This window comes from Leucoraja erinacea, chromosome 6, assembly GCF_028641065.1.
Source record: "Leucoraja erinacea ecotype New England chromosome 6, Leri_hhj_1, whole genome shotgun sequence".
NCBI lineage: Eukaryota > Metazoa > Chordata > Chondrichthyes > Rajiformes > Rajidae > Leucoraja > Leucoraja erinaceus.
In genome coordinates, this window is record NC_073382.1 from 7722293 (window position 1) to 7750047 (window position 27755).

Genomic DNA, 27755 nt, shown 5'->3' on the forward strand with positions numbered 1-27755 from the left:
TTTGCAAGATCGATCTTAACTCAGCAGAATAACGTTTGGCATGCTTTTAAATTGAGACAAGATTCTAATGTTGCACAAATTGCCGTTTTGAAAAAGACATGAACAAAGTCAAAACAAAGAAAATTGGTTCAGTGGAACTATATCTGCATTTCATCTGCACCTCCAAGTAAAACTAGTGGTCGGTTTTGGGCTTTTTTTTTTAAACTGCGCCCAGCATAGTGCGTGGAAAACCTTAATATGCAATGGAACCAGAGCAGCAGAAACAGCAAAGTTAAACAATTTCCTTTGACAGTTTTTTTCATAAATTACTTTCAGTGCCAACTTTCTCTTGCATCTTGTAAAACAGCAATGTATTTTATATAAAAAGGTTAAAAACTTTGTGAACCTTATAAATAAAATCCATGCGCAATTTCCTCAAAAGTAACAGTACAGGTATAATAAAAATGCATTTCACTTGATTGGTACTGGGGGGGGGGGGGGGGGGGGGGGGGGGGGGGGGGGGGGGGGGGGGGGGGGGGGGGAGGGGGTTACATACAGTACAAGAGCCCACTCTTACTTAAGTGCTTTAATGCAGGTATGTGCATTTAAAAGTAAAAATCTTTTAAATCCTATATATTGTCTAATTGCAAATAAAACTGCAGAAGCACTTGGAAAGTGTACAATTGCTAGCAGACTGGCAGATATGTACTGCATTCTGGATTATCGGAACAACTAATTATCGGAACTATTTAAAAAAAAAGTTTACAACTCTTTATTCATCCATGTTGTGCATTTAGAGAACCCCACATACCTCGAAGGAAGTCGAGAACATTCCTTATGCAAGGAAACAAAAAAAATGCAGTGCGACAACCATGAAGATTTGGTTAAAAATAAACCAAGTTCATGGAAATACATTCATTTGACCAAAAGATATGTTTCATCCAATAGTTTCCAATGAGGTCTACTACCTCTATTCCTTTGTTGGCAGTTAGGATTTTTTTTTTTTAACTGGGGCTATGATTAAAAGAATACAATGTCATTGCAAAGCAACGATAAAAAAAAATGCAAAGCTGGCATTTTTGTACAAGGGCACGTAAAAAAGGACACCAGATAACATGGTTTGTTAGCACAAGATTAGGCAACTTGGATCGCAATGCATTTTGCGCAACAGCAAGTAAAAAGGTATCTGGTTACAGTATCTGGAATGGTGACAAAACATGTAAAGCAAATCCGTATGTTGCTAAAGTGAAGCAAGCTGGGTGAGGTATAGAAATGAGTGCCAATGAGTTGCATGGTAGTTTCTCACCCATGACTTTCCTCACAAATATTCTTAATTCAATTAAGATTTTGCATTATTGGAGTAACTCTACTAAAAAGAAAACCTCCCTTTCCTCTTTCTGCATTCACATGTCTTACATACACAATGCTTTTAGGAGTAAAGCTTGTTTCTATATCTGACTGTTCAACACACACTTCCTACAAAAAGATTATTGATCCTGTACTTCTACTGCTTTGAATAAAAAGCAGGTATGTATATACTATAAAGCTGGAGTTATTGTTGTGACTCGGGCAGTCTAACGGAAAGCCACATCAACATTGCATCTGTCAGTAAAATGGGAAGGCCAAACAAATATTTTGCTGTCTGCCCCCAAAATCAGCGCATCTTCGAAATAAGCACCCCTTGTTCTTTTAAAACATAAAGCCAAGTCTCTAGTCTGATATGAGCATGCAGTTGGAATAGTTTCGACTCAACTCCAGACAATGCCCTAACCATCCAGTCAGACTGTACTGATAACATTGAGTAGAGGAAGGACCTTCCATATTCTGGTTTCATTCTAATTGTTTAATTTTTAATGCAGATTGCTTTAAAATAGTAACCCCACAATCTACTCTATCGTGTATTATAGTATATCTTGATAAACTAGCCGAAAGAGCATGCTCTACATTTATAGAGGAAACAGACCAATTTGGGCGATTTTGCAGAACATTTGCATCTTCAAGAAACATTTAACTGTTCAACGAACTACTTCTTTTTGGTTGACAGCTATGTTCACTATACACATTTCAATGTAAAAATCCCCACAGCTATCACTATAAACGAGTAGTCATTCACAGGAGTCACATTTGGTTAAGGTCTTATTTCCTAATTTTAACTGTCGACTTTTCCAAAGGTTCCTTCTGGTGGCCTGTAATGTTTTGGAAAAGCCTTCAACTGTAGAGTGTTAAATGCGTACTTGCGACATCCAACATTCTTCATGGTGTTTTCTCGGCGACATCCCTCACTGGGGAAGAAACAAGTACAGAGAATGATAGCAGCAAAGAATGATATAAAATGATACAAAAGAAAAGACCTTTAAGACAATGGCAGGGTGAGCATTTGGTTAATAATGAGGCATATGAATGGTGAGCAATGAGATTACACAATACACGCTTCACAGACCAGGAGTAGATTACTCATGTTTGCACAGTCATGTAAAAAAGATCAATTTAGTTCAGGTTACTATAACACACCCAAGATCATTTCTATTCAGTCACATCAATGGCCTGGATTGACGTTAAACACTTGTGTCCACTGCACATATTACGGTTTGGCAATTAAAATATATAAAAATTATTAATGCTTCGAGGTTGCTGATTTCTACGTAACACTTTGAAGTAGTGGCAGTCTTAAGCATAAAGACTTTGCTGCCAGAAGAGAGCAACAGCCGACTTTCATGCGGCGAGGAGCTGATTTTGAAGTGCACTTCACGCTGGATGGGAAAATGTATGGGTCAGGCTTCAGGATTGAGCCTCAGTTCATGCTGAAGTGAAACGGCATGAGGGGTGTTCTGTAATAGTGCTCAAGGCAGTGGGAAAAAGATGCATTTTGGACGTTTCTGATTACTACATAGCAAACACAGATGTGGTAACAAAAAAACGGATGGAGGGGATTCCATTTCAAATATCAGTGAACCCTTATCTACATCCAGAATGTGTACATCCATGAGGTCTTGAATGTTCCACACATCATGACATTGGAATATCATTTTTTTCATAAATGGGATTGTATTAAATGATTTAAAGAAATTTAGGTCTGGGGCATTCAGTAACATCAAACAACGTAGTCAGACCTCATTCAACCCATTGTACCGAAAGCCTGAAAGAGTTAGCCATTGAATACAACTGTCCTGCCCTTTTCCCAGAGCCCTGGGTCAAATCAAAGTGAAAATATGATTTATTTACTCACTTAGTATCAGGCCAAATGGGTGTGCTATAAGCGAGTGCAGAATGCAGTACAATAAATGCCTGTGTGTACACAAGCACGTTTTTGTCATGTAATACCTTGGCCAGGCATCTGAGCAGACATTTTCTTTTTAACTGGCAAAGCATTTCTTATGCAAGTTACATTAGTTACAAGACAAATTATCCCAGAAAAGGCCAGCGCACATTTTAAAAGGTTATACTATTTCAAAATAATTTTGAATGCGATTTTAAGTACAGCCAAGCAGTTCCAAAATGGATTTACCACTTTTGAGGTCTCTTCCGAGAAAGTACAGCAGTTTCAGAACTCAACACAAAAAAGAACATTACAATAGAACGGTCACACAACATCTAAAAGGAAAGATATAACTGCACTAAAAAGTGTAGGGAGACGGTCAAATAGTTGTTTTTTTTGAAAATACACTATATTAGCTTAGTCCTTTTATTTTGGATATATTCCAAGAATTTGAGGTACAGGTCAAACACTTCTTTACAAGAGTTTCAGTGTGCACATTAGTTAGAATCTTTCATACATCCTCTAGCTTGAGCTTTGATAAAATATATACATAAATTACAGTATAAAGTTGACATTTGTAAGGCAAATTTTATGGTGGACAATTCTATTGCACATCCTTCCATTCAGCGGCTTCTGAGAAACAAGCAACTAAGCTCCTTTTTTAAAAACTTTTTTTTTTGGAAATAGGAATGGCTTTTAATCTTCTCTTCATTGGCATCGAAATCTGGCCAGCAGATACGCCAGAGAGAGAGAGAGAGAGAGAGAGAGAGAGAGAGTGAGAGAGAGAGAGAGAGAGTGACAGAGAGAGAGAGAGAGAGAGAGAGAGAGAGAGAGAGAGAGAGACAGAGAGAGAGACAGAGAGAGAGAGAGAGAGAGAGAGAGAGAGAGAGAGAGAGAGAGAGAGAGAGAGAGAGACAGAGAGAGAGAGAGAGAGAGAGAGAGAGAGAGAGAGAGACAGAGAGAGAGAGAGAGAGAGAGAGAGAGAGAGAGAGAGAGAGAGAGAGAGAGAGAGAGAGAGAGAGAGAGAGAGAGAGAGAGAGAGAGAGAGACAGAGAGAGAGAGAGAGAGAGAGAGAGAGAGAGAGAGAGAGAGAGAGAGAGAGAGAGAGAGAGAGAGAGAGAGAGAGAGAGAGAGACAGAGAGAGAGAGAGAGAGAGAGAGAGACAGAGAGAGTGACAGAGAGAGAGAGAGAGAGAGAGAGAGAGAGAGAGAGAGAGAGAGAGGAGAGAGAGAGGGAGAGAGAGAGAGACAGACAGAGACAGAGAGAGATTTGTTTATGGACAGAAGTACAAAGGGTACAAAATAGAATTTACAGAAGGAGGTACCAAAACCAGCAAATGATAATAAGATTGACAAAAGTAACACATTAGAAAGAGAAAGAGTGACAAAAGGGAAAAAAAGAGAAAAGTTGAAAATTCAGAAAGAATGCCAATGGTCTCTCATGTTCAGTCCGTATGTGACAAGTACATGCTGCATTGCCATGCCTCACGCCATGCTTCACATTGCACAAGCAAACTGAACGTGAACAACCATCCTCGTATTTAACCCTTTCTCACCATCAAAAGGAAAATAAATTCTACGGTTTCCAGACAAACTTGGTTGAGTAAATCTTTGGATCATAATATGTCGAACAGGACTGGTATCTTAATCACAAGTGACTTTGTTCTGAGAATTACTACCTATTCCACAATGTTTAGCATGCTAAGTTAAGTTGACATCTGTGAAGGTTAGAATCCAATTATAAATCACAGCTATATTTAAAACTATGGCAGAATGAATGATTTATTTTGAATCTATTTAGTTATTTATCAGTGTAAAGGTTAGTAGAGAAATTTAGATCACCGGTTATTTTCTCTCTATTTGGTTGAGATAGGATTAAATAACAGGTAAACAGAGAAAGGATAAGAAAACTACAGAAACATTGAGACAAGGTACACAATAAAATTAACTGTAAAACTTGAATGTTCAAACAGGGTTTGATCATTTGGTGTAGTATCATTTACTGTGATTTAAATTCTTATCCTTTCTTATACAGTAAATTAACATGTCTTTAGTGCTGACTTATCATACTTGACAAATATTTAAAAGATTCTGTGTTCCTGAATTTGCAAAACATGAAGCAAAAATCGATGAACAACGCATAAATGAGGAATACAAATCAAAAGGATTAGCTCTTGGACACCTTTGGAGTTTTAGCCACATTCACATAGTTTTGTTCGACGAGAAGCAAAAAACTTTGCTGCTACTGTGCAGCAGGAAAATGAGCAAACTGCAGAAGAGTTTTACGGAGAGAATGCCAGATACACCAAAACTATATCGGAACCAAACATTCCAGTTTTCCTACTTCCCAGTGGGTTCAATCAATTGAAAGTTAAAAATAATGATGCAAAAAGTAGTTCCTACTTTGAATTTTAATAATTGCATTTATCACCTGTCAACCATAAATTCAATTACTTTCTGCATTGTTTCCTTTCATTCGTGAGGTGATTTTCCTGATTTGTGGAGCTGCAGAGCAAGTTCTTTGAAACTAAGTTTTGTAAAAGGCAAGGTACACAAAAATGCTGCAGAAACTCAGCGGGTGCAGCAGCATCTATGCAGCGAAGGAGATAGGCAACGTTTCGGGGCGAAACCCATCTTGTAAAAGGCATCTTGGAGAATGCTTGAGGTGCTATTGAGTCCCCTGGTTATGCTTCAGTAAAATTAAAAGATGTACTGCAGACTCGCTGTGATTCTGTGGGAAGCACCAGAAGTTCTGGTACATGGATAGGAAAGGTTGAGGGATATGGACCAAACGCAGGCAGGTGGGATTAGTGTAAATTGAGCATCTTGCTTGGTGTGGGCAAGTTGGGGTGAAGGGCCTGTCTCCAGGCTATATTTTCTCTCTGAGTGACAGGTATCAACTACCCACATTATTCTCATTGACAGCCAAGAAGAAACTGCAGATATTGGAAATCTGCAATGAAAACAAAAAATGCTGGAAACACTGAACTGAGGCAGCATCTTTCCAGAGTGCTTCCAACATTTTGCCTTCACAATATTATAATGCATTAAGGCACTGATATTACTTAAACCCGATATTACTTATCCGGTGGGCGGCGCGGCTCTGGCCAGCAGCGGCCTCTGCAGTCTGTCCGCGTTTTATTATTTTCTGTCTGTGTTTTTATGTAGTTTTTGTTATTTTTTTTGTTGGGTGTGTGTGTGGGGGGGGGGCGGGGTGGGGGGGGGGGGGGGGGGAAGCTTTTTTAAATCTCTCCCTGCGCTGGAGACCCGACCTTTTCTCGTCGGGTTTCCGTTGTCGTTGGGGCCGCAACGAGGAGCGGCCTCCAACAGGAAGAAACCGGGGACTCTGGTGCTACGACTCACCGTCACCGTCGCGGGGCTGGCCGAGTCCGGAGCGGGTGGAGCGGTGGAGGAGCGCTGCTGCTGCTGCTGCTGCTGCGGCCCGACCGGAGAGTCGGAGGCTCCAACGGCAGGTCTGTGGACGGCGGCACCGGGAGCCCGCGGGTCCCTGGAGGGAGACCGCTTTTCAGGGCTCTCGCAACGGCGACTTCCCCCGCCCGAGTTGCGAGTCGAAGAGCTCCTGGAGCGGCCTTACAGCATCGCCCCGCGCGGCTTGGAATGGCCGCGGGACTCTAACACCAAGACCCGGTGTGCGACCTTGCATCACCCAGCGTGGCTTTAATGGCCGCGGGACAATCGCCATCGCCAGCCGGGGGCTTTGACTTTGACTCTGACATGGGGGGGGGAGGGAGAGTGCAGTGGAGAGATAAGTTTATTTGGCCTTCCATCACAGCGATGTGATGGATGTTTATGTAAATTATGTTGTGTCTTGGGTCTATGTGTTTGTAATGTATGGCTGCAGAAACGGCATTTCGTTTGGGCCTCAAGGGGTCCAAATGACAATTAAATGTATCTTGTATCTTGTATCTTGACATACAGTGCCCTCCATAATATTTGGGACAAAGGCCTATATTTTATTTATTTGCCTCTGTACTCCACAATTGGAGATTTGTAATAGGAAAAAAAATCACATGTGGTTAAGGTGCACATTGTTAGATTTTAATAAAGGCCATTTTTATAAATTTTGGTTTCACCATGTAGAAATTACAGCAGTGTTTATACATAGTCCCCCCCCCCCCCCATTTCAGGACATCATAATGTTTGGCACACAGCAATGTCATGTAAATGTCATGTTTAGTATATTGTCGCATGCAATGACTGCTTGAAGTCTGCGATTCATGGACATCACCAGTTGCTGGGTGTCTTCTCTGGTGATGCTATGCCAGGCCTGTATTGCAGCCATCTTTAGCATATGCTTAAGAAGGAACTGCAGATGCTGGAAAATCGAGGTACACCAAAAAAAGCTGGAGAAACTCAGCGGGTGCAGCAGCATCTATGGAGCGAAGGAAATAGGCAACGTTTCGGGCCGAAACCCTTCTTCAGACTGATCGGCGGTGGGGGGGGCGGGGACAAGAAAGGGAAAAGGAGGAGGCCGAAGGCTGGGGGATGGGAGGAGACAGCAGGGGGACTGAGGAAGGGGAGGAGACAGCAAGGACTAACAAAATTGGGAGAATTCGATGTTCATGCCCCCAGGATGCAGACTCCCCAGGTGCTGTTCCTCCAATTTCCGGTGCTGCTCGCTGTGGCCATGGAGGAGAACCAGGACAGAGAGGTCGGAGACGGAGTGGGAGGGGGAGGGGGAGCATATGCTTGTTTTGGGGGCTAGTCCCGTTCAGTTTTCTCTTCAGCCTATAAAAGGCATGCTCAATTGGGTTCAGATCGGGTGATTGACTTGGCCACTCAAAAATTTACCATTTTTTTAGCTTTGAAAAACTCATTTATTGCTTTAGCAGTATGTTTGGGATCATTGTCTTGCTGTAGAATGAACTTCCGGCCAATGAATTTTGAGGCATTTGTTGGAACTTGAGCAGATAGGATGTGTCTATACACTTCAGAATTAATTATGCTACTACCATCAGCAGTTGTATCATCAATGAAGATAAGTGAACCAGTACCTTCAGCAGCCATACATGCCCAGGCCATAACACTCCCACCACCGTGTATGCTTTGGATCTTGGGCAGTTCCTTCTCTCCTCCATACTTTGCTCTTGCCATCACTCTGATATAAGTTAATCTTCATCTCATCTGTTCACAAGACCTTTTTCCAGAACTGTGGTTGATCTTTTAAGTACTTCTTGGCAAACTGTAACCTGGCCATCCTTTTTTTGCAGCTAACCAGTGGTTTGCATCCTGCAGTGTAGCCTCTGTATTTCTATTCATGAAGTCTTCAGCGGCCAGTGGTCATTGACAAATCCACTGCTGACTTCTGAAGAGTGTTTCTGATCTGTCGGACAGGTGTTTGGGGATTTTTCTTTATTATAGAGATAATTCTTCCGTCATCAGCTGTGGGGGTCTACCTTAGCCTGCCAGTCCCTTTGCGATTAGTGAGCTCACCAGTGCTCTCTTGCTTCTTAATGATGTTCCAAACAATTGATTTTGGTAAGCCTAATGTTTGGCTGATGCCTCTAACAGTTTTATTCTTGTTTCTCAGTCTCATAATGGCTTCTTTGACTTTCATTGGCACAACTTTGGTCCTCATGTTGATAAACAGGAATAAAAGTTTCCACAGGTGATAGAAAGACTGGAGGAAACACTAGGTGCTGAGAGCTCTCTTATACCTGCATGATGGAGGCAATTAAACACACCTGAGCAATTACAAACACCTTTGAAGCCATGTGTCCCAAACATTATGGTGCCCTGAAATGGGGGGAACTACGTATAAACACTGCTGTAATTTCTACATGGTGAAACCAAAATGTATAAAAATGGCCTTGAATAAAATCTGACAATGTGCACTTTAACTACATGTGATTTTTTTTCAATTACATATCTCAAATTGTGGAGTACAGAAGCAAATAAATAAATGATGGGTCCTTGTCCCAAACATTATGGAGGGCACTGTGTGTGTGTGTGTGATACATATGCAATGTTATTTGCATTAAAACAGCAATGCTTCTGACGTTTGCATTAAAACAGCAATGCTTCCTGTGCCCTTACAGGTATCGATCGTCTATCAAATTCCAGACACTTGTCAATCGCACATATGCAAAGAATATAGACTCACCTCATGCCACATTAGGACATTCATCCCTCATTCCACATAGGCTGCAGTTCAGCTCTGATTAACAGAACATTTAGTTACCCACCCAAGACCAGACACACTGCACATTTGCTTTGGAATCAAACCCAAGCTTTGGAAGCTGTCAAGGCAATCTCTTCTATTGATAGTTGTACAACAATAGTTTATCAAACAACACAACATCTGAAGGTTCTCGACCCAAAACGTCACCCATCCGTTCTATCTAGAGATCCTGCCTGTCCCGCTGAGCTACTCCTGCATTTTCTATCTTTGGTGTAGACCAGCATCTGCAGTTCCTTCCTACACAACATCCATTTCAGGTTAATTAGAACAACCACCCTTTCATTTCTGCCTACAACGCCATCAGAATTATTGTCTATCAAAAGCATGCCTATGGGGCAATTACGATTGAGAGAAAAGGTTACCATAGGAAACATTTTCTACTTATAAAATGGGACTCAATGGTAGAAGAGTCGTGGAGCATCACGTAATGGATGATTTGGAGCAGGGGTACACTGTATTAACTGGGATCACTTAAGTGTGAAAGATCAAAGGATGGATTTTTTTAATATACATCCAGATGAGCTATCTGAGCAAGTAGCGAGTCCTCCTAGAGTGGAAGCATTGTTAGACTTAATCTTATGGTGTAGATGGGCATATTTTCAGCAATATAGTGAAGAAAACAGCCTTCAGCTGCATGATGATATTGATTTGTTGGCAAGATGGGTGATGTTGACATTTAATTCTGATATGTGTCATATGATACACTTTGGGAGATCTAACACGAGTAGGATGTGCACAATAGATGGTAAGTCCAAGGGACAGATTAAGGAAATGAAAATCTTGGTATACAAGACCAAGGAGTTTGGAATATGGTAGTACAGGTAGATAAAGGTGGTGAAGAAGGCATACTGGATATTTGCCTTGGTTAGCCAGGGAATATAATACAAGAGCTGGGAGGTTCTGACCCAATTTTATAAAATACTGGTTAGGTCAAAACTGAAGTATTATGCAGTGTGGTTGCCATACTATAGGAAGGCCATGGGTGCACTGGAGAGGTTGTGGAGGAGATACACCAAGATATTGCTTAAAAGTTTCAGTTATTAGAAGATACTAGATAGGCTGGGTTTAATTTTATCATTAAGGGACAATCTTGAAAATCCCTTACATTTCCCAGCAATTAATTAACATGTATGAGTTGCCAATAGAACTTGGTTGCAGGGGCTTGCAGAGAAGTGATGGGATTAGATGTTTAAAAAGGACCGTTAACTACTTGGGAACAAGTTTGCTAAACAGTGGCAAAGAACAGCTTGTGAACTCAAGATTACAACTGATCGGAGCCTGGATAGAACTGTGAACAATGGTCCATTCATGGTGTGGGGTGCTTGATATATCACGAACATTCTCAATTGATTATGATGCCTGTTTTTCAGCAGTGTTTTCTGTGGGAAAGTTGGGAGTTGAATGTCCCGTGTCTTATGTCTGCTAGTCAGCCTTTAGTCTTTTAGTTGCAACGCCATAGTTTCTTTGTGTTGTTAGTTATGATATGTTCAGTTTTTAGTTAAGGTCTGCAGATATTTTAATGCTTTGCTCTAATGCCGTAAAACCGTTGTGCCTGAATAAAAAGTCTGTAATGGACTGGGAAAATCATTGTGAAATCTGTGATCCTACACTGGTCATGGAAACGTGGAAAAGGATGAACAAAGGCAAAGCTGCAGGTGCATAATGAATAAATCTTCAGGTACAAGGTACACAAAAATGCTGGAGAAACTCAGCGGGTGCAGCAGCATCTATGGAGTGAAGGAAATAGGTAACATTTCGGGCCGAAACCCTTCTTCAGACTGATAGGGGGTGGCGGGGAGAAGGAAGGAAAAAGGGAGGAGGAGGAGCCCAAGGGCTGGGGGATGGGAGGAGACAGCTCGAGGGCTAAGGAAGGGGAGGAGACAGCAATGGCTAACAAAATTGGGAGAATTCAATGTTCATGCCCACCGGATGCAGGCTCCCCAAGCGGAATATGAGGTGCTGTTCCTCCAATTTCCGGTGTTGCTCACTCTGGCAATGGAGGAGACCCAGGACAGAGATGTCGGATTGGGAATGGGAGGGGGAGTTGAAGTGCTGAGCCACCGGGAGGTCAGGTAGGTTCTTGCGGACCGAGCGGAGGTGTTCGGCGAAACGATCGCCCAACCTCCGCTTAGTCTCACCGATGTAGATCAGCTGACATCTAGAGCAGCGGATGCAGTAGATGAAGTTGGAGGAGATACAGGTGAACCTCTGTCGCACCTGGAACGACTGCTTGGGTCCTTGAATGGAGTCGAGGGGGGAGGTAAAGGGACAGGTGTTGCATTTCTTGCAGTTACTTCAGGTAGATACTGCTTTCCATAGGACTAAAACATACTTGTCGCACAACACAAGCAACCTTATAGCACTCTCAAATCCTTTTCATTTCCTTACAACCAATTACATTGAAACATACGTGGAGATTCTCTGGAGCGCAGAAGGTTAAGGGGGGACTTGATAGAGGTCTTTAAAATGATGAGAGGGATAGACAGAGTTGATGTGGACAAGCTTTTCCCTTTGAGAATAGGGAAGATTCAAACGAGAGGACATGACTTCAGAATTAAGGGACAGAAGTTTAGGGGTAACATGAGGGGGAACTTCTTTACTCAGAGAGTGGTAGCGGTGTGGAATGAGCTTCCAGTGGAAGTGGTGGAGGCAGGTTCGTTGGTATCATTTAAAAATAAATTGGATAGGCATATGGATGAGAAGGGAATGGAGGGTTATGGTATGAGTGCAGGCAGGTGGGACTAAGGGAAAAAAAAGTTGTTCGGCACGGAGTTGTAGGGCCGAGATGGCCTGTTTCCATGCTGTAATTATTATATGGTTATATGGAGATGCCATTGCAGATGTTTTAATGGTTTGCTCTGAGGGATGGCATTAATATTTGTGGGAATAATAGGTGGGGTGGTGATGATAGATAAAGAGTCAATTAAATAGGGCAGAGAAGGTTTTTTGAAACAAAAAGGATCTGTCTTTATCAATTATTGTATTTCATGTAATTTAAAACCAAACAAAAGGATTCATTGTTTAAATAGCTTCTGAGAATTGGCTTGGCTGATTCTGAAACTTTAACGGTTGGCTTGGTTGCATGCTTATACTATTCTTGTGGGCATAAAGAAGCAGATATCTTCAAAGCTATCAGGTGATCCTTTCACTCTTCTTGCAGATTGTCAGACCAACACCAGTATTCATTAAAAAATTGAGTTAGGAGGAAGTATCAGTAAAGTCCAAACTCTGCAGCTGGATGGCAGAGGGCTCCAAGGCTTTTCAATGAATTATATCTTTATTGGCTTATTATCAAGAATCTAAATTTAGAGGTAATTATAGGTATTGAGTTTCAGATGAGCACATTGAGCTTTGAATTCATGTACACCTTTCTGATCTCATCTGCAGTTTAAGTAATTCAAAACTAGAAGTCTGAGGTAAGGCAAGTCTGAACCTCACAGATTAGGAACCCAAGGGGCAAATTATATTTTACTCAAAGGATGGTGGATGTATGGAAAGAATTGCCAGAGGAAGTAGTTGAGGCATGTTTAAGAAACATTTAGACAGGTACATGAATAGGATAAGTTTAGAAGGATGTGGGCCAAACATAGGTAGGTGGGACTTGTGTTGATGGGACATACTGGTCGGTGTGGGCAAGTTTGTCAGAAAGGCTCGTCTCCACGCCGTATGACACGATTACTCCAGATGTGAGTAGCTGAAATAATGATTTAGCCGAATTGCTAGTATCTTTAATTTTATTTAAGTTACCACCACTAAAACCTTTGAACACATCCAAATCATCAAAATGTTCTCCAGGAATCAAAGACCCGGCCTATCCAAACTCTCCTTATAGCTCAAACCCTGCAGACTCAGTGACATAATTGTTAATCTTTTCCTGTACCCCTTTTCAGTTTAATGACATACATCCTATAGATGCATCCTATAGATACATCCTATAGATGCATATACAGAGCATCCAGAACTGTATATAGTACCCCAAATGTAATATAACCAATATCTTATACAGCTGAAAAATGCAACACAACTTTTATCTGAATTAAACTACATCTGCTATCTCTCAGCCCACTGGGCCAGTTGTAGCCATCAATAACCACCTTCACTGTCCACTATACAATACACCAATATTATTAGTGTTAACCACACATGTATTAACCATGCCACCTACATTCACATCCAAAACCTTAATATAAATAGTGGGTAGTAGACCCACCACTGATCCCTTTGGTACAGCACTTGTTAACAGACCTCCAATGTGCAAAACACTCCTTTACCAACACCCCCTGTTTCTTCCCTTCAAGTCAATTGCCTAGCTCTCCCTCGATTCATTGTTAACCTTCTAGACGCCAATTGAATGGTGACAGCACAGCAACCATGCTCTCACTGTTAGCAAGACCAAGGAACTGATTGCTGTCTTCAGGAATGGAGAGCAAGGGATCCATGAACTTGACTTCATGTGGCTGGATGGTTATGGAAGATTTGCATTGGGGGTCAGCACATTGATACAATCACAAAGCTCAACTACTTTTTTAGAAGATTGCGGAAATTCAGAATGTCCCCAAAATATTCCATATGAACTTCTACAAATGTACAGTGGAGAGCACACATTATCCAAGATTCAAACCACCTTGACCATGCCCTCATTTTGGTCTACCACCTAGAAGGTATAGGTGCCTGAAAACTCACCAGCAGGTTCAAGAGCAGAGTAACCATCAGGCTCTTGAACATTGCAGAACACTAACCACTATCTCAGCCACCATGATCTTCTTCTGTTGAGACTGAGATGACACTTGAAATTTCCACTACATCTTGATGTCTCAAAGCTAAATATATTTTCAAATCTGGTCTACTAATTTTGCATTTAGCTTCTTTATTTGTGGCATATTCGAACTTTTCAAAATACAATCGAAACTTCTTAATCTCTTTATGGAAAATTGGCTCATTACTGATCCACTGTTCAATATCTATCCCTGAAGATGTGGAAGAGTGGAGCTGGGGTAAGAGGATAAAATATATTATTAAGGAGAAAAGTGGGAAGGTTAAGAGGCCGTCACGTCCAAACAAATTCTGAAGCAGGCAGTGTTGTGTAGGTATTGTGATGATTAGCATGACGGAGCTGATAGGTCATTTGAGGGATACTGCAGGCTTGGAGAAATTCAGATTGCGTTGAAGACATCCTTTTGTTAGATGGTGAAAGCAAGATTAGTGAGTAAACTGCAAACTTAACCAAAGCTGATAAAACTAGTCACACCATCTTAATCGCTTACGTTAACCACCCACATACAGCAAGGCGTTTTGCTGACCCAACATTATTAGTTTACCAAATGCAAAAAAATAAGTGCTACAGTTTTAGACGCAAATTGCTGGAGTAACTCAATTCAGACTGAAGGGTCCTGACCCAAAATCACCTATCCACGTTCTCCAGAGATGCTGCCTGACCCGCTGAGTTACTCCAGCACTTGTGTCATTTTTTTTGTGAATCAGCATCTGCAGTTCCTTATATCTGTACAGCACTACAGTTTGCCACACTTCCTTCTCCAGGGTAGCTCACTGCAAACCAATTTGTAAATCTTTACATTAATGAGGCACAACCTTTCTGCAGTTTGCTTCTTTCCACAATTAACATGTGCAGTCCTGAATAGCTTGCCAAACGTGGAAGGCTTACCTCCTCATGCAGTCTAGGGCTTGCGTGAAGACTTGGGGAGCCATGCCATGCTCATGCTGCAAGATCAGGCACTGTTCCAGGGTAATTGACATGGCTGTCCGGTCCTTGGCACTTTTACAGCTTGTAAATCGAACACCATTTAATCTACGACAAATCTGAACATAAAATGAAAAAAAAAAAAAATTGAGCTAGAAGATTAATACTGCAGATTTCAAAATAAACTCATTTATAAGTTCATAAGTTCTTGAGCAGAATTAGGCCATTCGGCCCATCGGGTCTACTCTGCCATTCAATCATTATCTTTCCCTATCAACCCCATTCTCCAATCTTCGCCGCACAATCTCCTAAAAAATATCCATTGACTTGGCCGCCACAGCCAACTGTGGCAATGAATTCCACAGATTCACCATCTTCTGACTAAAGAAATTCCTCCTCATTACCTTTCAACGTCTTTTTATTCTGTGGCTATGACCTCTGCTCCTAGACATTCACTGACTTGAGTACAAGGTTGAGATATCTTTATCCATTATATTTGGCCCTGATCATGCCACAACTGGAAAATTGTGTGGTGGTCCTATATTGAGGAAGTGTAATGAAGTTACACGTTGATTCCAGGGACAGCAGTTCATTAATGAAAGAAAGTTTAAGGGGACTGGGCCTATCCTGTCAGAGGTTTGGAAGATTGAAGTGCAATTACATTGAAACCTACTGGGTTTTACAAGTTAAATGCAGGATTAATGTTTCCCTTGGTTGAGGGGGTTCCCAGAACCAGGGGATACCTCTTAAAATAAGGGGCTAGCCATTCAGGACAGACGAGAAGAGACTTCCGCACCCAGAGGATAGAGAATTATTGGAATTTCCTACCCAAGAGGATTGTGGAAACTCAATGGCTCAATACATAGAGAGAAGTTGATTGATTTTTAGATATTAAGGAAATCCAGGAATATGGCATGAGTGCTCATGGTGGCACTGAGGTAAAACGACAACAATGATCTTATTGTGTAGGCAAGAACTGCAGATGCCGGAGGATAGACACAAAATACTGAAGTAACTCAGCGGGACAGGCAGCATTTCTGGAGGGAAGGAATGGGTGACGTTTCGAGTAGAGACCTGAAACGTCTCAACCCAAAACGTCACCCATTCCTTCGCTCCAGAGATGCTGCCTGTCCTGCTGAGTTGCTCCAGCATTTTGTGTCTACCATCATCTTATTGAATGGTAAGCAGGCACGAGGAGCTGAATAACTTGCCTCTAGGGTTTATGCTCTTATTGGCAGTGTGTTGATCATCAGTCATAATATTTAACTGGAACTAAAGCAACAATCATTATCTTACTGAATGGTAAGCAGGCACCAGGAGCTGAATAGTCTGCCTCAACATCATATTGGTATTGTGTAGGTGATTAGTCATGATATTTAACTGGAAGGAAAACAACAACCATGATCTTATTGAATGGTAAGCAGGCACGAGGAGCTGAATAACCTGCCTCTACGTCATATACTCTTATTGGCATTGTGTAGATAATTAGTCATGATATTTAACTTGGAACAGTTCCTGTGCTGGAAACAATATTCCTGGGTAGAAATTGTTAATTAACTGTGTTTGCTTTCTAATATATTTCATTTTTACTGTTCTATGGAAAAATAATAACAGTACTTAAATTACAGCAAAATATAACTTTGCTTACCTCAGCAGCTTGCCAAAGGATATCTACATTTTTATTTTTCCTCGCATGGACATTTTGGCCAAGAAATCTCAATAGTTCAGGCAGACATGTCTGACTCCGGGATCGAGGTAGACCTAAAGAAATCACAATGATTACAGGGGGAAACAGTACAGCAATAGGACATCATTTGTTATTATGGAGTTTGATTTACATTATGGGAAGTGATGTGATAAGACTTTTACATTAATTGAACTGCTTAACCATTTTCTAAATGTTGTAGTCCACATAAATAACCATTATTTCCAACTTTTATAGATTTCATTTGTACAATTAGACAGCACAATGGCATCAATGGAATCACCATTCAGTTATATTTTCAGAAATGTTAATCAATATTCACTGATTTCAAAAGAAAAGACGATTCCCATGCAACAGAAGAATTTATAAATGGTGTTAAGCTGAGTGATTGTGTGCACATTTGATCTGCTAGGATGTCTATGTTATCCCGCTGGATTTGGTTCTAAATCTAATAGAAGGTCTGACATGGCCTTGTTGCGCAGGTGAACTTTGTTTCCTTGATAATTATGGTTGTCTCATTGATATTATGAATATCTTTATTTGCTAAAAAGAAATGGATTACTTATACAATTAAATGCACAATTTGTTTTTTAAAAAAGTTACATAATTGGGTTGTCTTTTTATATGTAGATGAGATCAGAAATCATTGAATTTGCATATCATATGATGAATTTGTCTCTGCAAGTTTTAGATTCACGGTTCATTTGGCGAGGACAATGAACCTTTATTTCTGTTCCCTGAGGCACTGAGAATTCAACAAAATAAATTAGATGTGGAACCCTCATAAGTGGGTCAGGCACAGCCAATGGGGTTTAAAATCAGACACTTATTCTCCTTCTCCTTCAAAGACTGAGGAATAAAAATAGTTATGGCCCTGTCCCACGGTACGAGTTCATTCCAAGAGCTCTCCCGAGTTTAAAAAAAAATCAAACTCGTGGTAAGCACGGAAAATGAACGTAGCGGGTACGTCGGAGCTCGGGGACGTCACTTAGAGGCTCGTAACGCTAACGGCAGGTACTCGGGAAGACTCGCTAACGGCAGGTAAGCTCGGGAAGACTCGTGAAGATTTTTCAACATGTTGGAAAATGCCCACGAGATCCCCGAGTACCGACGAGCGGCCGTTACCGTAAATCTCAGAGTTTGAATCGGAGCAAACTCGAGAGAGCTCTTGGAATGAACTCGTACCGTGAGACAGGGCCATAACACACAAACATCCACAAACTAACTTCTAGTCCCAGCAACATTGATGCCTCAAGAATTAAAGCAATCTACTTTGTAAATTATTATTCAGGTAAATAATTGGTAACTGTGGTATTGCAGATGGATTATGTGTTTGTTAATTGGAGACAGGAAACTTGTCTTCTTATCCACAAATACTTACAATCATCAGGCAGAACCTCCTTAAACTGTTCATAGTAGGAATTCAGGCGTCCCAAACTCTCCGTATTAATCATTTCTTGCAAGGAGGTGTCTCCGAATCTAACCCAAACAAAATATCAAAGTGACTAGCCTGCCCATGACAATATTTCATTGCAATGATTAAAACTGGACTAGTTTCCAAATGCACTATGATAGCAAAGTCTATGATTATTTTCTATATCTGTGGCAGAGAATCTGTAGAATATTTTACCACAGAAGGCAGTGGAGGCCAATTCACTGGATGTTTTCAAGTTAGATTTAGCTCTTATGGCTAACGGAATTAAGGGATATGGGGAGAAAGCAAGAATGGGGTACTGATTTTGGATGAACAGCCATGATCATATTGAATGACAGTGCTGGCTCGAAGGGCCAAATGGCCTACTCCTGCACCTATTTTCTATGTATTCTATAATCCTGACTGACCAATAATTATGGATGGATGAGAAACAGGAATAGTAGGCCATATGGTCTCAACGTACATAATTCAATGTTCCCATACATCATTTCATTTCTTACCCGCCCCCACACTGTGCCCCCCATCTGGACTCATACCTACTACTCCCCCATTCTTTCCTTTGGCTTCCCAATTTGTCTTCAATCCTTTTGACTCATGGATTCTGGTTTAATCTCTGGCTTTTGTTATAACCCATCAAAAAACAACCCTTGCCTGCCATGCTTTGTCCTGCCTGTCCTCTCTCCCAGTTGTCATTCCCCCCTACAATCAGTCTGAAGAAGGGTCCCGACCCGAAACTTCACCAATCCATGTTCTCCAGAGACTTTGCAAAAAGTCTCCAGAGATGCTGCCTGAGATGCTGAGGTAATCTAGAACTGTGTGTAAACCACCATCTGCAGTTCCTTGTTTCTACGTCCACTTAAAGATGTGTTTAAGTAAATTTTGTAATTTTAAAAAGCAATTTAAAGGCCTTAGTTGGCCATGACCCATCAGAAAATCATCAGGATGAATGATGATTGCAGCCTGGCAGCCTGAAGCAGAGATCGGGTTGCTGCTTGTAGAACATTCTAGTAGGATGACAGCAATAGGAAAACTGCCAGATTACACAGTAGTTATTAGCTTCAACACCTAATCCTCATCCTTCAAGGACCAGGGCTTGGGGGCATAACAATTCTTCAGACATTGGACAGGCTAGATGGAGGTTAGATGGAGGAAAAATGCTCCCCCTGATTCTGATGTTGGGGGAGTCCAGAATCAGGGGTCACAGTTTAAGAATAAGGGGTCAGTCATTTAGGACTGAAATAAGGGAAAATGTTTTCACGCAGAGAGTTGTGAATCTGTGGAATTCTCTGCCACAGAGGCGGTGGAGGCCAATTCACTGGATGTTTTCAAGAGAGAGTTCTTGGTTTCTTGGTCCTCCAAAATATTCCAAATGGAATTTAAACTGGAGGTGGTGAAGGGAGGGCTTAAGCCAGAAAGGGTTATTGGGAAGAAAGAGCTACTTTAAATTTAGTCGCATCTGGTTGGGTAACTATAGTTGGGTGGAGATTATTCCATGCTTTTATTGTGCGGGGGAAGAACGAATTGCTGTATACATCTGTCTTTGTAGCTGGGATCACAAATTGTATCGAATGCCCTTGTCTGCTCCTAATTGGTTTGGGTTTGATGTAGGTCTTGTAATCTATGTCGAGCTGACCATTTAACATTTTGTAAAAACAGGTCACGTCTGCCTTGGAGAGGGTTCCACCCCAGAGAATTCAGAAGTTTGGTGACACTCGCTTCTCTCTCATAAGTGTTAGTAACAAATCGAGCTGCCTGTCTTTGGACACGTTAGATGGAAGAAATGTTTTTATTTGTGTATGGGTCCCATGCTGCAACTGCGCAGTCCGAATGAGGTCTCACGAGGGTGAAGTATAGCTTCTCCTTGACAGAAGCTGAACAATGATGAAAGTTGCACCTCAGAAAGTTTAGGACACCTGTTGCTTTCACCGTTGCATGATGAGTCTGACCATTCCAACGCAAATCATTCTGCAATTTGAGTTAGTTATAGCTCTGGGGGCTAACAGAATCAAGGGATATGGGGAGAAATCAGGAACGGCTTACTGATTTTGGATGATCAGCCATAATCATATTGAATGGCGGTGCTGGCTCGAAGGGCCAAATAGCCCACTCCTGCACCCATTTTCTATGTTCCTAAAAAGCCTCAGAAACTTCAATACTTAGAGAAATCAGTAAGGGCTGCAAAAAGTAAGTGCATCAACAAACGCAGTCACTGGGCTGTTTTGATGTTTGAATGATTCCAATAAAACTGTGCTTGCAGTTGCAAATATTTTATCAAGCCCATGGTAGCCAGCGAGGTCAGGAATACAAAAGAGGTGCCATAATTGTCAATCACAGTTATAGATTTCTATTCATCTCCAATTTTGACATGTTCTGCATTTGATTTTAATTATTCCATTGGCAGCCACTATAGATGGATTAGTCTTAACGACCCTGAAGCTCTTTATCGGGGTATTGATTTTGGATGATCAGCCATGATCATAATGAATTGCGGTGCTGGCTTGAAGGGCCAAATGGCTCACTCCTGCACCTATTTTCTATGATCACCTGTCTGATCTCTTTTCTTTCTGGCTTGGTGTCAGTTTTTTGTTGAAATTGCTCCTGTTAACTGCCGCGTGAGAGCTTTACGTCAATGCTGTTTTCACACTTAGCGAACAGTTGTGCTCTTTTACATGATTGTTGCAGGATCTAAATTCCTGCGCAGTGCAATAAAACCGTCTGCAGTTGTCCAGGGCCCTGGTGAGACCACGCCTGTAGTATTGTTTGCCGTTTCGATCAACAAATTTGAGAAAGGACATTCTTGCTATTGAGGGAGTGCAGCATAGGTTCACGAGGTTAATTCCCAGGATAGCTGGACTGTCATATGTTGAAAGAATGGAGCAACTGGGCCTGTATACACTGGAATTTAGAAGGATGAGTCAAGTCAAATCATGTGTCCCAGATAGGACAATGAAATTCTTGCTTGCTGCAGCACAACAGAATATTGTAGGCATAAAATACAGATCAGATCAGTGTGTCCATATATCATAGAATATATATATACACACACATAAATAAACAGATAAAGTGCAATAGGCTGTTATAGTTCAGAGTTTGTTTGAAGTTGTGTTTTATAATCTGATGGCTGTGGGGAAGAAGCTGTTCCTGAACTTGGATGTTGCAGATTTCAGGCTCCTGTACCTTCCACCTGATGGCAGCGGAGAGATGAGTGTGTGGCCAGGATGCTGTGGGTCCTTTGATGATGCTGGCAGCCTTTTTGAGGCAGCGACTGCGATAGATCCCCTCGATGGTATGGCAGTCAGAGCCGATGATGGACTGGGCAGTGTTTACAACTTTTTGCAACCTTTTCCGCTCCATTTTTAAATTTCGTTGTACATGGTTCATGTTACAATGACAATAAAGAAACTATTCTATTCTAGACGCTCAGGTTGTCGTACCAAGCCACGATGCAACCAGTCAGCATGCTCTCTACTGTGCACTGTAGAAGTTCAAGAGAGTCCTCCTTGACATACCGACTCTCCGTAATCTTCTCAGGAAGTAGAGGCGCTGATGTGCTTTGTTTATGATTGCATCAGTGTACTGGGACCAGGAAAGATCTTCAGAAATATGCACGCCCAGGAATTTGAAGTTCTTGACACTTTCCACCGTTGATAAGATTATTAAGGGATTGGAAACACTAGAGGCAGGAAACATTTTCCCGATGTTGGGGGAGTGCAGAACCAGGGGCCACAGTTTAAGAATAAGGGGTAGGCCATTTAGAACGGAGATGAGGAAAACTTTTTCACCCAGAAAGTTGTGAATCTGTGGAATTCTCTGCCTCAGAAGCAGTGGAGGCCGATTCTCTGGATGCTTTCAAGAGAGAGTTAGATAGAGCTCTTAAAGAAAGTGGAGTCAAGGGATATGGGGAGAAGGCAGGAACGGAGTACTGATTGTGGATGATCAGCCATGGTCACAGTGAAGGGCTGCATGGCCTACTTCTGCAACATTGTCTAAATTTATTTCAATGAAAAAGATTCATCAAAATTCCACAAAAAGAATACCACCAATCATAATTATGTTTGGAGAGATATTGGCTACCATGCTCCGAGTACCAATGATTATAAGAACTTTTTTTTAAAATTGAGGTAACTTTGTGGGCACATCCACTACATTGGATTAATTCACTCGCTTGAGTATATATTTAGCTGGATACATTATTATCTGATAAATGTAGGACATATATAAATAAAATAAAAGATTTGTTGACTAGCTCATTAGCTCCATTATGACCTGAAAAGTTTCAAAATATAGAATATAGAAACAAAGAACTGCAGATGCTGGTTTATACCATGTGCTGGGGTAACCCAGCGGGTCAGGCAGCATCTCTAGCGAAAAATAATGAGTGATATTTTGGGTCGGGACTCTTCTACAGCCCTTCTTCACTCCAGCACTTTGTGTCCATCTTAAGTTTTGAAATACATTGCGTGTTTTGTCAATGACCTTTTGACCAGAGCCAGTTTACATGACGCATTTCAAAAAACACTCAATGTAACAAGCGATTTCTTCTTGTATTTTAGACTTTTAGTAAACTGACTTTTGTGATTTGTTCACACGTCACTGTCGAATTAGTCGATAATACTTACTTTTCAGCAAGTGTTTGTTGCTCATTGATTCCCACGTTAAATAGCACAGGTTGCACTCGAAGTAACATTCCACTCTGTATTTCCCGAGGTAAGGCATCAAACATTGCGCCTGGCAGTGGAATCCGCACATTAAATCCATCCCTGAAAAGGTGAACGTAGATTTATTTACTTGTGAAACTTGTTAATTGCACACAAGATCTTTGTTGTTCTTTCAGAACAGAATCGTAAACAGGGCATAACTAAAAAATATTAGAAGGTGACATTTTAAATATGTCATTGTTGGTGTAATCAACATCAATTGAATAATAACACTCTGGAGAAGGAAAAGCTTAAATAAGTGCTAAATATGACTAAATACTAGAGGAGCAGAACCAATTGTTAATTGACCCAAGTTTAATTTATTGTCATGTGTACCAAGGTACAGTGAAAGCTTTTGTTGCATGCTAACTAGTTAGCAGAAAGACAATACATGATTACAGTCGAGCTATCCAATGTACAGATACATGATCAAGGGAATAAGGTGAATAAGAAATGTCGCTGTTGAAAGAGATTTAAAAGAGTAGATTGATTGTAATGCGTGATTTGCAGGTCCACTCTGTGATTAGCACACGAGTCACCTGGGTTGGGCCATCTATGGCAACCTAGACTCACTATTCCTCATTTAAATAGGTGATGCCCATCTATGCCAATCCCATTTACTAATCCGTTCTTCTCAACAACCAACAGGCTATTGAACACTACAAACTCCAACTAAGCTCTGAGCTACATAGACTTGGGGGCACTTTTTTGGTCTTTGCAGTATAATTATTTGTTTTTTTAATATACTGAACTTCCGTTTTGTTGTTTATGACGGTGTATACTTTTACATATCTGTTGTGCTGTTGCAAGTAAAAGAATTTCATTGTTCCGTTTCAGGACATATGACAATAAAACACTCTTGACTCTTGTTTGGCAATCGTTACAAAAGGAGTAAAAGATTCTATCCTACTCACCGATTTCCAGTAATAACCGGCAGCATGTCAACTGATGAAGTAGACATAGCCTGGATTACCTTGAATGTTACATTCCGTAAATCTGATATTCCTGTGCTCATATCTTCCAGCATAGCGAGTTCCTCCCCTACATAAGTTGCAAAGATATTAATTGTTGCTCTCAGACCTTCTTTTGCAAATTTGTAATTTACCAGTCAAAAAAAGCATTTATCCACGTTTACTAAATGATCGCAAACTGGCCAAAGACATCATGTAATTTTAAAAGTTCACAGTCATAAAATATGCCATAGCCCTGCTACACTAGCAACAAATTCCTATTGTTATCTCCTGCACTATTGGCACTTAGAAGATCATTGGACCTATTGTGGGACAGATCAGAAGCTTTTGAAACCAGGGCAAAATTAACCGATGTTATCAAGGTCAAATACACTGGAAAGGAATGAGAATGTGATCACTTAAAATAAATAGACTTGCTTACAGGCGACTTAAAAAAAAGTTTTCAGAAAAAACTTAACTTGCTTATATTCAAATTGCTTAAAACAACAAACGAGATTAGGTCAACAATTAGAGGATATCCCAAATATTGGATTATTCAAAACATGATATATAACAGCATAAAATAACAATGAACATTGAATTCTCTAATGTTAATAAATAACCCCCCATCTTTCCTGTGCCCCCACCACCTCAAGCCCTGTGTGTACCCATTTATCCAAGTTTCACACATCTCTTTCATTCCCCTAACACCTCCTGGGTGTTGTTACCAGCCCCCACACCCCAGTTACCTGTCCATATCCCTCCCTCTTGCTTTACATTTCTCTCCCCTTATCTGACATCCTTCTCATTTTCAGTCTTCGGTCTTTGTCACTTACTCTACCCATCTGCCAATCAACCCCTCCCCTCCCCTGTAATCACCTATCACTTGCTAGGATAGACACAAAAGGCTGGAGGAGCTCAGCGGAACAGGCAGCATCTCTGGAAAGAAGGAATGGGTGACGTTTCGGGTCGAGACCCTTCTTCAGACTGGTTAGGGATAAGGGAAACGAGAGATACGGACGGTGATGTGGAGAGATAAAGAACAATGAATGAAAGATGTGCAAAATAGTTGCGATGATAAAGGAATCAGGCCATAGTAAGCCTTGTCTACCCGAAGTGAGAGAAATCAATATTCATACCACTGGGCTGCAAGCTGCCCAAGCAAAATATGAGATGCTGTTTCTCCAATTTGCGTTTAGCCTCACTCTGACAATGGAGGAGACGGAGGACAGAAAGGTCTGTGTAGGAATGGGAAGGAGAATTAAAGTGTCCAGCAACCGGGAGGTCAGGTTGGTTCAGGCGGGCTGAGCGAAGGTGTTCCGTGAAACGATCGCCCAGTCTGCGTTCGGTCTTGTCGATGTATAAGAGTCCACATCTTGAACAACGGATACAGTAGATGAGGTTGGAGGAGGTGCAAGTGAACCTCTGCCTAACCTAAAGGACTGCCGGGGTCCCTGGACAGAGATGAGGGAGGAGGTATAGCAACAAGTGTTGCATCTAGCGGTTGCAGCAGAAGGTACCTGGGGAGGGGGTGGTTTGTGTGGGAATGGATGAGTTAACCAGGGAGGTGCAGATGGAACGGTCTCTGCGGAAGGCAGAAAGGGGTGGAGATGGGAAAATGTGGCTAATGATGGGATCCCGTTGGAGGTGGCGGGAATTTCAGAGGAATTTGTGTCTATCTTCGGTTTAAACCAACATCTGCAGTTCCTTCATACACGTATCACTTGCTAGGCTTGTTCCTACTCCCACCTTCTTTCCAGCTTTCTTCGCCCTACTAGTCAGTCTCAGAATAGTCTCAACTCGAATCATCGCCTTTCCATTCCCTCCACAAATGCTGCCTGACCCACTGAGTTACTCCAACACTAAGTGCTTTGCATGCAAAATATAATGATGATAACATTTCACGGACAAAGGATCAGACTTAATGAGGAGATGGGCAATCTTTTGTCACTGTATCATAATCCTCTATGTAATAGAAAGCATGAAACCAATGCAACAAACATTTCGGAGCAAGAAAACTTTACTTTTGACAAATGGAGTTCAGAATGCATCAAATATTGGAAAGAGGCACAGCATAAGTATCTAATGACCATCTTACCATATGTGCTTAGAAGACCTTCAAATTGTGCTAACAAGCCAATAGTGTAAAGCTGGCGCAAATATCCATCATCACGAAGGCAGTTTCTTAGTTTAATGATAAACCCACAGATAAGGGCTGTTAGCTAGAGCGAAGCAAAAGGTGAAGAGGGATGTAAATTTGTGAAAACATGAACGCAATCATTGAAACATAGAAAAAAGGTGCAGGAGTAGGCCATTCGGCCCTTCGAGCCTGCACCGCCATTCAATATGATCATCCAACTCAATATCCTGTTCCTGCCTTCTCTCCATACCCCCTGATCCCTTTAGCCACAAGGGCCACATCTAACTCCCTCTTAAATATAGCCAATGAACTACCTTCTGCGGCAGAGAATTCCAGAGATTCACCACTCTCTGTGTGAAAAAAAGTTTTCCTCATCTCGGTCCTAAAAGATTTGCCCCTTTATCCTTAAAGTGTGACCCCTTGTTCCGGACTTCCCCAACATCAGGAACAATCTTCCTGCATCTAGCCTGTCCAACCCCTTAAGAATTTTGTAAGTTTCTATAAGATCCCCCCTCAATCTTCTAAATTCTAGAGAGTACAAACCAAGTCTATCCAGTCTTTCAATCAGATGTTGTCCAATACTTGGGACTGTTCTTCTAAAGGTTTTTAAATAATATTTTCTTTTTTGTTCTTTTAACACATTTACATTCACTTTTGAACGGCTCTTTGTTGAAAGTAAACCAGCAAGATTGACTAAGATGCCCCTTATGAACTCCTTTGTTGTTTTAGCAAGATATCAAACATATTACCTGTTAAATTGTTCAAGAGAAATACCGCAACTTTATTTTATGAAAGAAACTAAAATATCCAAAAGAACAAGTGGAAAGTATGACATTCAAAATATTTGCATCCAAAACAACTCAACTGGTGAAGCTACGCTATCTTTCAGCACCTTTCACGCACAGTGTCACCTCGTTAAGGGGCCAAGGAAAGAGCGTTCACGTCGCGACCCTGTTTCCACCAATCTTTCCCCCACTATGCACAAGAAGCGCAAGAAGCTATTGAATGCAGATGTTGAGAAGTGTGTTCAGCTCTGCCTGAACAATTTCTAATCTTGTGATGTGGACTCGATAAGAAGACCTTGTTATTATGGACCTCTTTAGAACGGTTTTGGTTATGGTGGATGGAGCGTTCCAATACTAATCAGTTACCACTGAGTCTTTAAGCACACAAGCTGCTAGTTACACTGTAGAAAGCCATTGACAATGACAAGCAATTGCTTTGAACATGGATAGGTGACGTTTTTGTTTGTGACCTCTGGTATTGAGTGATTGTGTTTGGGGGGGGGTGGGGGGTGGTTATCGATAAAAAAAATGTTTCAATCGGCACTTGTGCAATGCCACTCCGTTAAACAAAATGACGGACAGCCTTTAGTGGTCAGCAAAAAAGTAAAATTTTAGCTGATAGCACACTCAGTAGATTAGCCAGCGCCTTTGGAAGGAGAAACGGAGTTAATGTTAAAGGTCGGTCCACTCGCCCTGAACTCCAGGCAGGCAGTGGGTCGAGGGTTTTTCACTTAGATCGTGATGGGGTTTCCTCACCGTGCCACACTGCCACTCCAGACCTCCTATGTTATCCTCAATCTATGAATGTGGGAATCAGCAGCAGGGGAGGTAGTTATTGGCGTTCCCCAGCTGCGCTGGACAAGGTGGTGGCATGGTGAGTGAGGTGAGCCCCGCTGGGCTCTCAGTGAC

At 41.4% G+C, this 27755-nt stretch overlaps 1 protein-coding gene across 9 annotated transcripts in view; it reads right to left on the reverse strand.

The window, feature by feature from the left end:
- Nucleotides 1-484: 484 nt before the first annotated feature.
- Nucleotides 485-27755, reverse strand: part of LOC129697859 (inositol polyphosphate-4-phosphatase type I A-like) — a 153822-nt gene continuing 126551 nt past the window's right edge. For all 9 annotated transcript variants that reach the window (XM_055636538.1, XM_055636539.1, XM_055636533.1 and 6 more), the window contains 7 exons: nt 26020-26143; nt 23886-24012; nt 22894-23034; nt 18221-18318; nt 16783-16895; nt 15099-15253; nt 485-2261 (listed from right to left, as the gene is read on the reverse strand). In XM_055636538.1, the coding sequence (XP_055492513.1) occupies nt 2129-2261; nt 15099-15253; nt 16783-16895; nt 18221-18318; nt 22894-23034; nt 23886-24012; nt 26020-26143 (891 nt within the window). In that variant the 3' untranslated portion in view covers nt 485-2128. The remainder of the gene's footprint in view (nt 2262-15098; nt 15254-16782; nt 16896-18220; nt 18319-22893; nt 23035-23885; nt 24013-26019; nt 26144-27755) is intronic.